The sequence below is a fragment of the Nycticebus coucang genome, chromosome 2 (genome assembly GCF_027406575.1).
Source record: "Nycticebus coucang isolate mNycCou1 chromosome 2, mNycCou1.pri, whole genome shotgun sequence".
Taxonomy (NCBI): domain Eukaryota; kingdom Metazoa; phylum Chordata; class Mammalia; order Primates; family Lorisidae; genus Nycticebus; species Nycticebus coucang.
This window is the reverse complement of record NC_069781.1, coordinates 101,119,154-101,136,108: the sequence shown is the minus strand read 5'-3', so window position 1 is coordinate 101,136,108 and position 16,955 is coordinate 101,119,154. Positions and strand designations below refer to the sequence as shown.

At 44.2% G+C, this 16,955-nt stretch overlaps 1 protein-coding gene across 6 annotated transcripts in view; it reads left to right on the top strand.

Annotated features, from left to right (window-relative positions):
* The window catches only part of DAPK1 (death associated protein kinase 1), a 188,088-nt gene that overhangs the window by 91,627 nt on the left and 79,506 nt on the right, over nt 1–16,955 (top strand). For all 6 annotated transcript variants that reach the window (XM_053577437.1, XM_053577434.1, XM_053577436.1 and 3 more), the window contains exon 3: nt 1,632–1,853. In XM_053577437.1, the coding sequence (XP_053433412.1) occupies nt 1,632–1,853 (222 nt within the window). The remainder of the gene's footprint in view (nt 1–1,631; nt 1,854–16,955) is intronic.

Here is a 16,955-nt window from a genome sequence, read left to right as displayed (position 1 = left end):
GCAGTAAAGAGAATTTATTGGCCTACATTGCTGAAAAATCAAAAGCAGATGGTTTCAGGCTAGGCTTGATCTAGCCACTCCACAGTGTTATAACAGATCCAGTTTCTTTCCTTCTACTGGCTCTGCTTCTGTAGTGGTTGTCTTCAAACCTTCTGAGCTAAAGGGAGCAGCTTTGGAGGTTACGTAGTTTAGTGTTCACATCCAGAGGGGAAAGTCTCAAAGTCTTTGTCTCTCCCTTTTCTGAAATGTCTTACTTAGGTCAAATGCCTGTCACTGGAGAACACAGTGCACTGATTGACTCAGCCCAGGTCACACGATCCATATTTACAGTTGGGGATGGTGTTCCCTTCCCCAGAACCCTGAAGATCTCTGGATATTCATGAGAAGGGAGCGGGGAGGTAGTGCTGGAAAAGCAGCCAATGGGTACTAAGTGTACATGTAGCTTATCAGTCCCCCAACTGCAAGCAAAATAATATACCTTTTTTATGTTTTGGGTGTTTTAATTGGTTAATATGGGTGCTAGAAATAATGTTGTCGAAAGCAGAGCCTTACATATTTTTCCTACCAATTCCCTGGTTCCAATTCTTTCTTTTCTTGGCTGTAAGACTAGACACATAGGAAAAGAGCGTTTTGGAGGTGAGTTCAGATCACTGAGAGCTCCTTACTGCTGTCCCAGGCCCTAAAATGGGAGAAGGGGAGGGGAGACGTTACCCTTTCGATAAAATATAATTTAAGAAAAGAATTTTTATTCCTTGGATCATTGTTCATAGACAAGCTTAACAAAGCTGAAATGTGATTTAAAAAAAAAATCCCCTACCTAATTTGTTAATCTCCCACAATTTGAACTTTCCTGTTCATAACTCTCTCTTTTTTTTATTTAAAAAAAAATTTTTTTTTATGTAAAATAAACCATCATCTAATTTCCAGCTTCTGCATAGGTATGAGTTTCCTGTTACTCACTTTACATGAAATACAGCAAACTTTTCTAATTTATAAGCTTAATTGGTTGTCATTTTTCTTTCTCTTTTTTTCTCAGCAATGTTTTCCTCAATTATACCTTTGATTGTTGTTTCTGTTCCAGTTGTTCTCATCTGCTTTACAGGCCATCCTGTCATTCCTTTTGTATCAGACTGGAGATTTTATTCACTGTCCTTCATCCTTAAGTAAAGCACATAGACAGCTCTCAGAATGGGAGAGGATTTTTGCAAGTTATACTTCTGACAAAGGTCTAATAACTAGAATCCACAGAGAACTCAAACTTATTACTAAGCAAAAAACAAGTGATCCCATTTCATTGTGGGCAAGAGACATGAACAGAAGCTTCTCAAGACAGGCGCACGGCCTACAGACACGTGAAAGAATGCTCATCATCTTTAATCATCAGAGAAATGCAAACCAAAACTACTCCGAGATACCACCTTTCTCTTTTTTTTTAATAGAAATTTTAAAGTCCTTTAATGCTGGAGCTTTACCATATTTTTCTTTCTCTCTCTCTCTCTTTCCCTCCTTCCCTTCTTTCCCTCCCTTTCTTTCTCTCTTTTCCTGTCCCGCATCCTCACTCAAATATTTTTCTTTCTTTCTTTCTTTTTTTTTTTGATTAATAAAGAAAATCTTTCATCTTCTCTTTTCAGCGGACAGTTTGCAGTGGTGAAGAAATGCCGTGAGAAAAGCACTGGTCTACAGTATGCCGCCAAGTTCATCAAGAAGAGGAGGACGAAGTCCAGCCGGCGGGGCGTGAGCCGAGAGGACATCGAGCGGGAGGTCAGCATCCTGAAAGAGATCCAGCATCCCAACGTCATCACCCTGCACGAGGTGTACGAGAACAAGACAGACGTCATTCTCATCCTGGAACTGTGAGTGCTGTCTGTGACCGGCGGGGAGAGGGTGTGGGCCTACAGCTTCCTTCCAGCTGGATGACACTGTCCGCCTCTGGGATTGGTTCTGCCGTGCCCTGCTTGACAATAACGCTGTGCTGCTGATAACTAGCTTCGATGATCTAGAATAAACTCTAAAGAGCAGCTTCCATCACTGGGGTTCCACCTATTGGCAAGAGGCTCCCTCACACTTAGGGTTCACCACTACCTGGGTTCATCTTTGTTTGTCATGAGCTCATGTATTTTCCGAGTTTGCAATTAAGATTCAAACGTATGACCTTCTCCCCTTGCAGCCCTCCCTCTGCTTTTCTTCTCATCTTACATACATGCATACACCCCAGTTTTAACTCTTGGAACTATCAGTGCTAATTATCTGAATGGGTAAACTTGGGCCAGGATCACTCAGATATGATCATAGGACTTATTTTTAAAGCGAGTTGTTTTCTTAGGCAAGCCTGCCCATCAGATGATATCACGGGAAACCGATTGTGGCACATAGTTCTGTGGCGTTTCTCAGCTCCATCTCCTGTCCCAGGTTTCTTGCCTGAGTGTGCTGAGTGGGGCCCCAGCCCTCATGGCCCAGTCCAGCAGCTCGTGCTGGCAGGAGAGGAGAGGAAGCCAACCGAGGGTGCACAGCTGTCTCTTGTGGGTGGAGGAGTGACATTAGTGTCCCGAGGAAGGAGGGATGGATGGAGCAAAAGGAGATTTAGGGACAAACAGATCTGGGTGACTCTTAGCTATAAGAGGCCCCATTTACTTTCTAGGAGCCTCTTGAGTTCAGCCTTTCCTTTTTGCCAGCTCAATAGCCCCTCTTCTTTGTAAATTTCTTAGGGGTAAGAGGTGACTTTTCAGACCAGAGGAGAAGGAAATGAAAGGTTTGCAGAGTGGCCAGGCCAGCCCCCAGGGGCTCCCCTGAAGTTACCTGAGCTTTGCAAGCACAGGGGTCTGTGGTTTCCACAGCATCTTGTCTCATCCCTGGGATTAGGGCACATTCTTTTGTGAGTCTCAGACACAAACTTCTTAACAACGAAATGGGATTTATATTTGTTTGTATCTCAAAAGGGCTTTGGGGAGATAAATGAGGTAAAGATTTTAAAATAGCACAGTGCTAGCTCATAGATGCGTTTGATACGCCTGTCCTTCCTTCCTTTTCTCCAGCCCTCTTCCCTCCCTTCCTCCCTTTCTTTCCCTCTTCCTTTAAAAACCTGCAGTGCTCCATCTTGGCAGTAGTGACATTTTGGGCTGGATCACTCTTCATTCGGGTGGCCGTCCTGTGCCTTGTGGGATGTTCAGCAGTATCCCTGGTCTCCCCCACGCTGTTGTGACAACCAAAAATGAGTCCAGACATTGCCACTTTCCCTACCGGGGCAGCATCTCCTCCCCACCTCCAACTCCAGCTTTAAGGGAAGAGCAGGCTTTTAAGGGGCTAAGGGATGAAAGGGCCAGCTTAGGTTACAACAGAGGAAAAGGCAGGAATCATGGCGTAATCCTCATTGTGGCTTTATATGGCAGCTGGGCGATGACGGCAGGCTACAGTAAAGAATAGGGACTCGATTTCAGGGATCAAAAAGTAAATCCTTTTCTTTCTGTAAGCCTAAATTTCCTTCTTTAAAAAGGAAAGAATCTAAAGTATTCAGAAAAAGAAACAACAAAGCACAACTATTTTGCCTATTTACAGAATTCTGGGTTGTGCCTACTGACTCAAGACTGCCACTTATGTGTCTTCCTTTCATATCAGAATATACAGACTGTCCCCCGTGCACCTGCCTGCATGCAGATGTTCTGGATTCCACTTACGCAGACTGACCCCACTTTGTAGACAGTTCCCATTAGGTGCATTTCCCCTGTGTATAATTGGGGGGTATACAATTTTTTTTTCTTTACCATTTGACTTCTAAACTATTTTAATTTACTGTATAGTTCACTGTGGAGTTGGAGGAGGGTGTGTTGTTCTAAGAAAGTTAACTCATATAGATCCTGTAACCATCACCCGAATCAGGATATGGAACAGTTTCCACGTATCAAATATTCCAATATCCATTCTACTGTTTCTTTATAGTCACACTCACCTTCTATCTGCAGCCCCTAAGAGCCACTGAGCCAGTTTTGTCACTACCATTTTTGTCTTCTAAAAACTGTCCCGTGTATAGAATCATACAGTATATAACCTTTTGAAACTATCTTCTTTTAGCACAATGCCTTGGAGATTTGCCTATGGCTATGCAGTCCTTTCTCACTGCCAAATAGTGTTCCGTCCCATGGACGTTTGTTTATCCATTTTCTCACTGAAGGATATTTGAGTTGTTTCTAGAATCTGGTGATCATTAATAAACAAACATTCACGTACAGAAAATGAATACTCATCTATATTTTTTCTGGGGATTCCTGGGTTGTGTGGCAAGTATGTGCTTACTGCATAAGAAACTACCAAATGGTTTTCTAAAGTGGCTGTACCATTTCACTGTCCCTCCAGCAATGGGTGGGACTTCCAATTCCTCCACCAGCATTTGACTTGTCAGTATTTTGTTTTTAACTGCGGGCATTCTTTCAAGTGTATACTGGCATCTTGCTTTAACACTGTTAACTATGCACTGTTAACCTTGCATGAAAGCTGAACTCACTCACTAGGAGCAGCTGTTTGAGGGAGTGGGCAGAGGTGTCTGAGGAGATGAATTAGACATGTCCCTGGTTATTTACTCTTCACAAACTCAAGCATCCCCTGTGAGCTAATCGTCCTTGCCTCTGCTCCTGCCAGGCACGTTGGGGGTTGTGATGGTTATTTTTGTATGTCAACTTGACTGGGCCATGAGGTGCCCAGATATTCAGTCAAACATAACGTCGCGTATTTCTGGATGAGATAAACATTTAAACTGGTAGACTGAGTAAAGCAGATTGCCCTCCCTAAAGTGGGTGGGCCTTATCTAATCAGTTGAAGGCCTACACAGAACAAAAAGATTGACCCTTCTCTAAATAAGAGAGTAGTTCTCCTCCTGCCTGTTGGCTTCAAACTGCAACATTAGCTTTTTGTTGCCTTTGACTCTTGAGCCTGCTGGCTTTGGGGCTAGAACTATACCAAAAGGTCTCCTGGGTCTCCAGCTTCCCATTCACCCTGCAGATCTTGGGATTCGCCAGCCTCTATAAGAGCATGTGCAGATTCACATACAATAGAGTCTTTGTAGCTGACCACCTGCCTACACTGACCACCTCCTCAAGTTCACATAATTTTCATAGACCAGACATGCACCAGATGTATCTGTCAGGACAGCAGGCCTCATTCCTTCTGTTGACTAGCTCTGTATGTTGATGGTTTGTTGCAGTCCCTCAGGTGGTCAATTTACATAGGTCCTACTGTATATACGTAGATGTGTATAAATGTATGTATATGCATGTATGTCTCTCCTGTGATTCTGTTTCTCTGCAGAACACTGACTAATACACTGGTACTAAGGAAGAAAAGTACACTCTTGTTATTATCTCAGAAGCCTGTCTCATTCTCTCTATATTTAGACTGCATGTTTATTTCTTTTCAATAGACTATTGAAAATATTGAGTCCATCTAGGTGAAGCAGTTATCTTTGCTATTGAGAAAATTATCATCATTCTAAATTCTAATATTATTAAAGGAAGCTTCAGTCATCAGTGACAGATCCCATCTCATCTTCCCTTTCTTAAGAATGCTAAGGTACAGTAGGGGCTAAGGAGGGAATAAAAAATAAGAGTTTGTCAGAAAATTGCCCTGTGATGTAATACTGACCGTTTGTATGAATCCCCTGGCTCAGTAATCTTTGCGCAGATCAAATTTTTGAATTTACTGCTGCAGAAGAACTCCATGGCAACCCAGACTTCTCCTGAGGCTTCCTGAGAAAGCGCGCCCCTCATTGACACCTTGTGCCTGTCTGCATCTTTGTGTGTATGAATTGTCTTCTCCAAACTCCAGGCCCTTCCTTCACGGCTGAAATAAATATCCCAAATTCCCGTTCCATTAGATGTTTCTCCAATCGCCCCTTTTCTGTCCTTTGTACAGAAACCATTTGGTGCCTGTGTTACAAGTGCAGTTGGCAAATCCTAGACCAGAATCTGCTCTCTAAAATTTTTGCAAGCCTGAAAGTAGCTTTACGGCAATGATGTTCCCCCTTCTATTTCCCTGAGGACTGGGGAAGCAGACAGACGTGACACTCTTCTTTTCATGGGTGATATGCCATTACAGCTCAGCATGGCGTGTACCTGAAGGAGACAGATGTGATGTCTTATTTCGTGTCCTCCATGTCCCATTGTTCTCTAAGGAAGTTGCGCCGATACAAAACTCTCTTCTTACTAAGTTCTTGCTCACCCACTCATTGCAGCGTGGGCAGGCCCCAACAAAACTTTGATCTTCAGTGCTTGAGTCATTTCATAACTTGCCTTGTTACCTAGTATAGAGTGAAGCCAAACTCATAGAACTTAAAGTTGATGCTATTTCTTAGGTGGGTGGCACTGTTCATCAGAGGCACTGGCTTCTAACATTCTAGGCCTAAGTACTCTGGTCTGGGGATAGGGATGCATTTTTCTGTCTAGCTTTCCTCTGCTCAGCCATAGTTCAAATCCTAATGCTCTTAGGGGCTGGACAGACAACATAAATGAGTATGGTCGGTTTCCATGAGCTCAGTGTGAAAGAATGATGGAGACTGTGGCTAAATGGAAATTCCACCTGCCCCCCTGCAGTGGGACCAATACCAATCAGTTGATTATTGCCTTATGGAATTTTGGATTCATTGTTGCCAGATCTTCCCATTTCAGGGGAAGGTTGTTTGCTTTTTTGTTAGGCCCAAGTGAAATTGGAACTCACCACCCCTGATGGGTGGCCAGTGTACTAATCACAGAGCTACAGTGGCCACCTCCGTCTGCCAGTTTGTTAAAGAAAAGTCTATATTCTAGGTTTTTAATGATGGAAATCAGTCCATGAGTAGACAAAACATATGAAAGTCATATGTGGCCTACAAAGACTTTCAGATTCTAGCCTGTTTTATGTAAACAGTTAATGACGTCTACGGGAGAAGTAACATGAGAGAAATACAGTCAGAGACTGTCCCAAAGGGCTAGTGTTTCTGTGAGAAGGGCAAGATGCACATTTAGCATTATAACATTTTTAAAAAATGTACAATATAGTTTGAAACAGTGGTTCTAAAATGTTAAGTGTGCATCAGAATATACTGGACGATTTGTTACTTGGCCAGCTTTCAGATTTGAAATTCAGTTTGGGATAGGGTCTAAGAATTTACATTTAACTTTTTTTTTTCTTTTGTTGAGAGGAAAGTCTTGCTGTATTACCCAAGCTGGCCTTGAACTCCTGGGCTCAAGTTATCCTCCCACCTCAGCCACTAGGGTAGCTGGGACTGCAGGCGAGCGTCATCGTAGCTGGCTCAGAATTTGAATCTTCAACAGATTCCTAGGTGATGCTAGTGCTGTGGGTCCAGAAGCTGTTAAAGGTTGAATTACGCTTCCCACAAAAGATATGCTGAAGTCCCATCCTTCTTAGTCCATTTTGTGTAGCTTTAAGAGAATATCTCAGACTGGGTAACTGGGTAATTTATGAAGAAAAAAAGTTTATTTCTTACAGTTCTGGAGCCTGAGAAGTCCATGGTGGAGGGGCCCTTGTCTGGTAAGGGCCTTCTTGCTGTGCTATAGCATGGCAGAGGGCATCACACGGTGAGAGGGAACGAGGGAGGAACGTGAGGGCAAGAGTGAGAGCCCCTGCCACAGCCTTTGTTTTTGTTTTGAGACAGAGTTTTACTCTGTCGCCCAGGCTAGAGTGCCATGGCCTTCGCCTAGCTCACAGCAAACTCAAACTCCTGGGCTCAAATGATCCTTCTTCCTCAGCCTCCCAAGTATCTGAGACTATAGGCTCCTGCTATAACGCCTGATTAATTTTTCAATTTTTAATAGAGACTGGGTCTCTTGCTCAGGCTGGTCTTGAACTAAGCTCAAGGGATCCTTCCACCTCAGCCTCCTAGAGTGCTATGATTATAGACATGAGCCATAGCACCTGGCCTAGAAGCCTTTTTTTAAAAGGTACTAAACCAGGATAGTGCCCATGGCTCAGTGCATAGGGCGCCAGTCACATACACCCAGGCTGGAGGGTTGGAATGCAGCCTGGGCCACCTAGACAACAATGACAACTGCAACAACAAAAATAGCCGGTGTTGTGGTGGGCGTCCATAGTCCCAACTACTGGGGAGGCTGAGTCAAGGGAATCCCTTAAGTCCAAGAGTTTGAGATTGCTGTGAGCTGTGATGCCACAGCCCCCTACTGAGTGTGACAAAGTGAAACTATGTCTCAAAAAAATAAAGCACTAAACCCATCCGTGAAGGTGACGCCTTTACAGACTAATCACATCTTAAAGACCCCACCTCTGAATACTGTTAGAATGGCAATTACATTTCAACCTGGATCTTGGTGAGAACACACATTCAAACCACAGCATCCCCAGGACCTCAGACTGTGACTTTATTTGGAAATAGGGTTGTTTCAGATATAATTAGTTAAAAGGAGATCATATTAGAGCAGTGTGAGGGCCCAGTCCTACTGACATGCTTATGAGAAGGCCGGGTAAAGACAGACGCAGGGAGAAGGCTTTGTGAAGCTGGAAGGGCGGAGCTGTACGTAGGAAAGGGAATGGAATAGATTCTTCCTCAGAGCCCTCGCGAGAAACCAGTCCTGTTAACACCCTGATTTTGTGCTACTGGCCTCCAGAACTGTGTGATAATAGTGTGGCAGTAAATGTTGCTTTATGCCACCGGCCTGTGGTACTTTGTTACGACAGCCCTCGAAACTAATGCAGAAGCACCATTTGAATAAGAACTAGAATCTAGAGCATACTCACAGGTCAATCTAAAATTCTGTGAACTATTTAAAAACAAAGCACCTAATCATGGTAATTCCATCAGGTAACTGCAAAATGATGTGATATTTAAATTTTACTCACTGTAGGAGGCCTGAGCAGAGAAGCATTGGCAAGGTCTGGGAGGCCTCACATAGGACGGGATTGACATCACCCCATGGAGGCCTGTTTCAGGATGGCCACCTGTCTGAAAGGTCACCATGTTAAGATTTATAAAGTAAACATGCTAAAATTGCCTAATAACTATGGCATAGTGGATTGTTGCAAAGAAATCAAGCCAGTTTCGTTCTCTAGTTCTAAATTTGCCCTTAAATTTAATTTTAAAGCAGATCTTTAAAACGGAGTAACCACTTTTAGCTTTCTCTTTTCCTTTTAATTTTTTTTTTTTTTATGACAGGAAATTCCATTTAATTAGTGCAGTCTGCTGCGGTTTTAGCCAAGTGCAGGGCATGAAATGAATAATGCATTTTTTTAATTTAAAAAGATAAATTTTATCTTTTTTTTTTACCATAGTAAAATATACAACATAAAATTTACCATCGTAACCATTTTTAAGTGCATAGTCCACAGCGTTAACTATATGCACATTGTTGTACAATAGATTCCTAGAATTTTCTTGTCTTGCAAACCCGAAACGCTATACCTCTTGAACAACAACTCTTCTTTTTAAATCTCTAACTTTGGCGAAGTTAATGATTTCTGTAATTCAGTTTGTTCATTGCAAACAACTGCTGAGTTGTATTGAAATGTTTGTGCAATGTTAGATCCCTTTATGCAGGACCCTTGTTCAGTTGGCTCATCCTTTCATGGCCAGGCAGGGATGCAAAATAATCTGAATGTGAATTTTTAAAATCTGTATATTAGCACTGTGCATGTACGTAAATGAATTCATGGTCAGCAAGTCAGATTTGAAAGAACCTTTCAAGAAATAAACTCAGGCTCGGCACCCGTAGCTCAGCCGCTAGGGCACCAGCCACATGCACCGAGGCTGCTGGGTTCAAACCCGGCCTGGCCTGCTAAACAACAATGACAACAGCAACCAAAAATAACCTGGCATTGTGGTGGGCACCTGTAGTCCCAGCTACTTGGGAGGCTGGGGCAAGAGAATCGCTTAAGCCCAAGAGTTCTAGGTTGCTGTGAGCTGTGACGCCATGGCCCTCGGTAGACATAGTGAGACTCTGTCTCAAAAAAAAGAAACGAAAAAACATGCAGCCATTAAAGTGATGGTTTCAAAGGATCTTAAAAGTGGCAAAGGTTGTAGGAAGCTGAATGTGGCGGTAGGGACTTAAGCTGATAAGCGGTGTGTGTGGTACGGAGGCCTTTCATCCCCTTGTCCCTGCTGCTCTCCTGGCGCTCCCCGAGCACAAAAGCACACTCAGACTTCATCAAAGCCTCCTTCTGCTGCTACATTTGCTCTCCCTTCTCTGAGCTCCAGCCAGCTCTTTTGACTTTTTGAACTTTTGTCTTTATTCACAAAGGTAATTTTAAGAGCTCTTCTGGGTTACACTTCTGGCATCCTGCTCCTCAGATATCTGCTGTTAGGGAAGAGAAGAGAAGAAAAGTGCATTTGGCAGCAGTCTTAACCTTTCACAGCAGAATTAAGTCACATAAAATGGGTGTTTGCCATCCAGGCATTCTCTTGAGAGAGAAAACCTAGTGCATATGTCTTCCCCCACACTCGCTTCTTGCCAGCTCCACCGAAAAGTGTTTTCTTAGTGTTATTAAATAGGTCTTTTCACTCACTAAAGTGGATTATTTGATTTCTGGATGGTCGTAAGAAAAAAACGGGACAATAGAAATCTTAAAAACAAACCCCGTATGGAATCTGTGAGCTAGCAGATCTATACTTTTTAAGATATATTTGTAATTTTAGTATCTGGCGTGATGTTCTCCATGCTGTAAACATGAGCTGTAGATACTATTTGGAGTCTGTGCTTATTTCCAAGAAAGACCCATGATGGTGGTTAAAGCTTGGGAAACTAAGGCAATATTGCTGCCTGCCAGCCAGCCTTAGGGATTTCCACAGCTCCAGACACATGGCTGTTCTTAGACTCCTTCCCAGGGCCCTACCCCGGACTCTCCAGAGGAGCACAAGTCCTACGACTGTTCATACTTCCTCCTGGAAACTCCCACCAGGTCTCAGATCATGTCTTCCTCTTGTTCAGGAGGATTACTGTGGCTGCTGCTTTGTCCCTACACTCGCTGGTGCTCCAGAAGGGAGAGCACTCTGACCACAGATTGTGGGAGGATTTCCTTTTTAAAAATTTTTTTGAGACAGAGTCTCACTCTGTCACCCTGCATAGAGTGTCATGGTGTCATAGCTCACAGCAACCTCAAACTCTTGGGCTTAAGCGATCTCTTGCTTCAGCCTCCTGAGTAGCTGGGATAACAGGCATCCGCTGCAATGCCCAGCTAGTTTTTCTACTTTTTTTTAGTAGAGATGGGGGTCTCACTCTTGCTCAGGCTGATCTTGAACTCCTGAGCTCAAGGGATCCTCCCACCCCAACCTCCCAGAGTCCTAGGATTACAGGCATGAGCCACCCTGCCCAGCCTGTGATTTCCTTATGAGACCAGGATCCTCATCAGGTCATAACAGTCTTCCCAGGGCACACTTGAACCTCTCCTTTGCCTACATCCTTGTAAAATGTAGCTTAAAAATCAGACAAGAAACACTTCCAGAAACAACCTTAAATCGCTTGTTTCTCCTAATTTGTATTGACAAGTCACTGAGTAGTAATCTCACCTTTTCTGTTTAACCTTTCTTTGTGTGTGTAACTTGTTTTTAATGTTATCACAATTGCTATGATGCAGATGAGGAACATCAGTCCTCCAGGGCATAGCAGTAAATACACCAATGCTCACACTGAAATCGAAATCACTTCCAGGCTCTAGACACGTGGCCTAAAAGAACTGGGCTTCCCGATATGACAAAAGTGTCAGGAAATTTTCTTCCCCCAGTAGTTAAATAGAAAAATTTAAATAGAACTGGCTATTTCTGAAACTTTGGGTAGATCATTCATTTCTTTTAAGGACTTCCAGTTAAATGTGAATCTCTACAAACTGCCTGAAGAGAGAGGATATAGTCAAATGACTGATTGGCTTTCCTCAAAGGGAAAAAGAAGCCGCACTTCACTTGCGCCTCTTTGAGTCAGCCACTATGGGCCCATCCCTATGTGATCTCATTTAATCTTTGCCTGCAACTCTAGAGAGTGATTTTACCTCCACCCTGCAGATAAGGAGTGCTGTGCCCACTCCAGCCAGATGTAGGTCACAGGGAGGGGGTGGGGAGGGCTGATTCTCAGACGGCAGCCTCTGGGGAGGGAATTCTTTTGTTGGAGTTTTCCAAGCCCTAGAAATCTGCGGGGTTTCCCCTGCAGGGCCCCGTTGTCTGTGGGCTGGTTGTCACCTTTTGCCTAAGGGCCTCCTTGTCTGTGGGTTGGCTGTCACCTTTGCCTAGTACCTCCTCGGGAGTGATGGATTCCCAAGCCATACTGATTTCAAAGCAGGGACTGAGAAGCTTTTGAAGGCCAGCTGGGACTTCAGGGGCCCTCGGCTCTCTCCTCTCTCCTGTGCTGCTTCTCTGGCTGCAGTGTTGTTCTTGGTCTTCTCTTCTTAGCCTTTCCATGAAGGTGGTGCAGGACAGAGAATGTTCTAGCTTTCCTGTGGGAATACTGAAGCCCAGGGGCAGGGATGGCTTTGTGGGGGCTCTGGCATGACTATGGCATATGTATGTTTGCCCCCCTTGATATGTTTGTTTTAGGGCAAGACCATGTCCTGCTTTGGCACTCCCAGCACGGAAGACAGTGCTTGGCTCATAAACGTACATCAAGATCAAGTCCAGATAGAGCAGGAACACGACCTGAGAAAGGGCCATGTGTGGTTCAGGAACCAGGACGTTGACCACCGACAAGGACATTTTTCTTTGTGAGATGCTGATCTGCTTGCTTGAAATTGAGCATCAGAAAACATAATCTTTTTTTTCTTTTTCCTTTGAGATAGGGTCTGGCTCTGTCACCCAGGCTAGCGTGCTGTGATGTCAACACAGCTCACTGCAACCTCAAACTCCTGGCCTCAAATGACCCTTCTGCCCCAGCCTCCTGAGTAGCTGAGACTACAGGCACCCACCACCATGTCTGGCTAATTAGTTTTATATTTTTTTGATATGGGTTCTCTCTGTGTTGCCCAGGCTGTTCTCCAACCCCTGACCTCAAGCAATCCTCCCACCTCACCCTCCCAAAGTGCTGGGATTACAGGTGTGAACCACTGTTCCTGGCCTAGAAAATGCACTCTTGACCAAGTCTCCTGAAGAGTAAAGTATCTCATACACTTAACCATGCGGGTTTGGGGCAGTCTGGGTCCTACCGGGAAGCAGATGGTATACACAAACAGGGTAATTTGAGACTGTTAAAGGAAGTGTATACAAGATTTATAGAAAATGATAAATGGTGGGAAGCACCCTCGAGCACAGAGCTATTATCCTTTCTCAAAGGCTATGTGCCCATCAGAAGTTTTAAAAAGGAAGTACCTTCTCTGGAAGCATGACCCCCTTCTGTTTTCCACTTTATTAAGAACCTTACTGGAGGCCAGGCACAGTGGCTCATATCTGTAATGCTAACACTCTGGGAGGCCGAGGCAGGAGGATCCTTTGAGCTCGGGAGTTTGAGACCAGTCTGAGCAAGAGCAAGACTCCATCTCTACTAAAAATAGAACAATGAGCTTTGTGTTGTGGCAGGCACCTGTAATCCCAGCTACTCGGGAGGCTGAGGCAGGAGGATCACTTGAGCCCAAGAGTTTGAGGTTTGCTGTGAGCTATGATACCAGGGCACTCTAGCATGGGGCAACTGCGTGAGACTCTGTCTAAATAAAATAAAATAAAATAAAAACCTTGTTGGAATGGAGAAGTAGAGACAAGGAAGGCAAGGCCTAGAAGTCTTGGCTCTTGAACAGATGGCAGCTTTTCATTATCAGGGCAACTTGCCCAGCAAGAAAGCTTGACACAACCTGTGCCTTCTATGCCTTGAGTGCTGCCTCCGTGTCTGAAGGGTAGGAGTTGTGCTGATGCTCCCTGGCGCCCGTGTGTATAATGGATGCAATGGGAAGGATGCATGCAGATAGGAAGCAGTCTACCTGCTCCACTCTCTTCCTTGCTTCTCATCCCTTCTTCAGATCACTGTACTCTACCTTCCATCCCTCTATTGCCACTGAAAGGGCTCTGCCAGGCTCCCTAATATATACTCCCAGATTCATCACTTTTATGTATCCCATACTATTCAACTGTCACCTCTCAGTGTATTAGTTATCCCTAAAGCTATATCTTCAGGTCTCTCTAGAGCCCTGCAATTGCTCCTCCAGGAGTCTACTCAACATCTCCACCCAGATGGGGTCCCCAGCTACCTCATCTTAGCACATCCTAAACTAAGCTCCTAGTCATTCCTCCCTAGTTTCTGCCCCCTTCTCTTTCTTGAGTTTGGACTGTGCCATCCTCATCCTCCTAATCACCCAGACTGGGACCTTAGAGCTCTCCTTGCCTTTCTTCTCCTCCATGCTCCACTGTACTATAGGTCTCCTTTATCAAGTCCTGGGGATCTTGCTGCTGAAAGAGCTCCCGAGTCGCCCCCTCATTACCAACTGAAAGAGCTCCTGAGTCTCCCCCTCATTACCAATTTTCTACTTTTGCTCTGGTGCAGGATCTCATGAACCCTTCCTTGAGTCATTACAGCATCCTCTAGCTTCTCTCCCATCCAGCTCACCTTCTCATTTACTGAAAAACAGCTTCTTTTCTTGCTGAAAGCTCTTTGGTGGATAGCACCTGAGAAGATACTCAGTGCCATTAGTAGGATATACAACCAGAACAATGAAATGCCACTTCACACCCACTAGGATGGCTACAATGGAAAAGACAGACACTATCAAGTCTTAGTAGGGGTGTGGAGAAATCAGGACCCTGTCAGTGAAACTGTAATGCTACTGGTGGGAATAGAAATTGGTTTAATCACTTTGGGCAATAGTTTGGGCATTCCTTAAAATGTTAAAATAGTTAATGTATGACTCAGCATTTCTGCTCCTCAAATTGTGCCCAAGAGAAATGAAAATGTATTTCTATGCAAAAACTCATACCTGAATGTTTGTAGAACCATTATTCATCATAGCCAAAAAAATGAAAACAAATCAAAGGTCCATCAACTGGCAACAAAATGTGGTCTATCCATGTGATGGGCAGTTATTTAGCAATTAAAAATGATGAGGAATTAAAACACACTACAACATAGATGAACCTTGAAAGCATTATGCAAAGCGAAAGAAGCTAGTGTCAAAAGACCACATATCGTATGACTTTATGTACAGGAACCACCTAGAATGGGCACTGTCTAAAGATGGCAAGTCCATGTGTGGTTGCTGAGGGCAGGCAGGGAGTGGGGGGAGGAAGGGGAGTGACTACTCCTGGGCACAGCATTTCCCCTGGACGTGATGAAAATGTTCTAAAATTAGATTGTGGTGATGGTTGTGTAACTCTGCGAACATACCAAAATCTGTTCAGTTGTATACTTTAAAAGAGTGAATTTGATGATATGTGACTTACATCTCAGTAAAGGTTTAAAAAGCATCTCTGATGGCTCCCTCTTGCCCTCTACATGAGGTCCACAATTCATAGAATGGTAGGGTCTTTGGGTCCCTCTTTATATCCTTCTATTTCTCCCCTATCCCCTCACCTCTGCCCCTAATGCTCCACCCACAGAGAACCTCTTGTCAATACCATATCATACCTTGTCCTGATGGAAAACTCCTGCTCATCTGTCAAAACCCTGCTCACAAGTCACCCCCTCTGGCTTTCCTGCCTACTCCAATTAGGTTTAATTGCTTTTGTAAGTATGTTTTCATCACATTTTATATGTGTCTTATTACAGCACTTAGCATACCATGTTTTAATGTTTATGTGTTTTTTTTTTTTTAATGTTTTATGTGTTTTTCTTTTGTAAGTGGACTGTAAGCTTTCCAGGGGGTATGTGTACTTTACTTGTTTGTAAGTGTCATGCTTCTAGGTGAGGAAGTGAGTGCTGGCACACAGTCTGTGCCCAGTGAAAGCAGGTGAAGTTGAATTTAGTCAAGGAGACTAGCTGGGAGGAGACAGTAATGATCTTGAAGAACAGCAATGAGGAGCCTTCCCAGGGCAAGGATGGTGGGACCAGGAAAGGAAACAAAGCCAAAGGCACTGCTTTCGAAAGCTCCCATGTTGTTTGTGACCTACTGTACTCTAGTCTCTTCTCATGGGAACGGGGCAGCTTGTCAGCTTAGTTAATTTCCATCTGGTCCTCAGAAGACCTGTGTTCAAATTGGGTGCATGGGATGGGAGGGAGTCAAATAGAAAGGCAGCCAATGAATGGGGTTCCAAAGGACAGGCACTGAGAACCTGTTATTTGTCTGGCTTTATCATGCTGGAGGCCAACGGCAATCAGAGGTGGGTCACTGAAAGTAGAGCTTCTAATTGTCACTGGCATCTAGCATAGTGATGCCCCTCCCATAGCAGGAACTCCATGAATATTTTTGCAAAGGAGGAAAGAAAGAAGATGGGCTCTTCAGACTATCACAAGTCCCCTTTGCCTATTACAGCATTCTCCACGGTACCCACTCTGCTTGTACCTGGCCTAGCTCTTGGATGGATTCTGCTGCTGAGAAGAAGACCCAAACCTCAGTGGCATCTTTCTTAGAAGCCCCTGATGAGATAGCACTCTGCTCTCAGCCCCCTCTCCCAGCAGAGCAGGGTCTTAGCTCCTCCTCCCTAGGAGCCCCTCCTGTCTCTGGGACCAGCTTTTTTGGAACTCAAGGGGGATGCTGGGATAGACATGACAGCCTCACCACCTGCCTTCCAACTTTTCCATCTTTCTCCCTCCTCCAATTCTTCATGTTCCTCCTCAAATATGAGGTTGGACAGTTAAGTTAGCTAACTCATCCTGGACAATGTACTACACACCTCATTGCTCAATATCACTATGGTCAACTTATAGTACTCCCTTTGGAAAGCTATACACCAACACCAGTGCCTAGTCCACCCTTCAAAGCAATTTTTCTAAAATGAGTTTATGAACGTAATTGTCAGTCCTTGTACATCTTCACCCTGAGGGAAGAAGCATTTTGCTCTATGCCCATTAAAATTGCAGCTCTCAGCTCGGCACCTATAGCTCAAGCGGCTAAGGCGCCAGCCACAT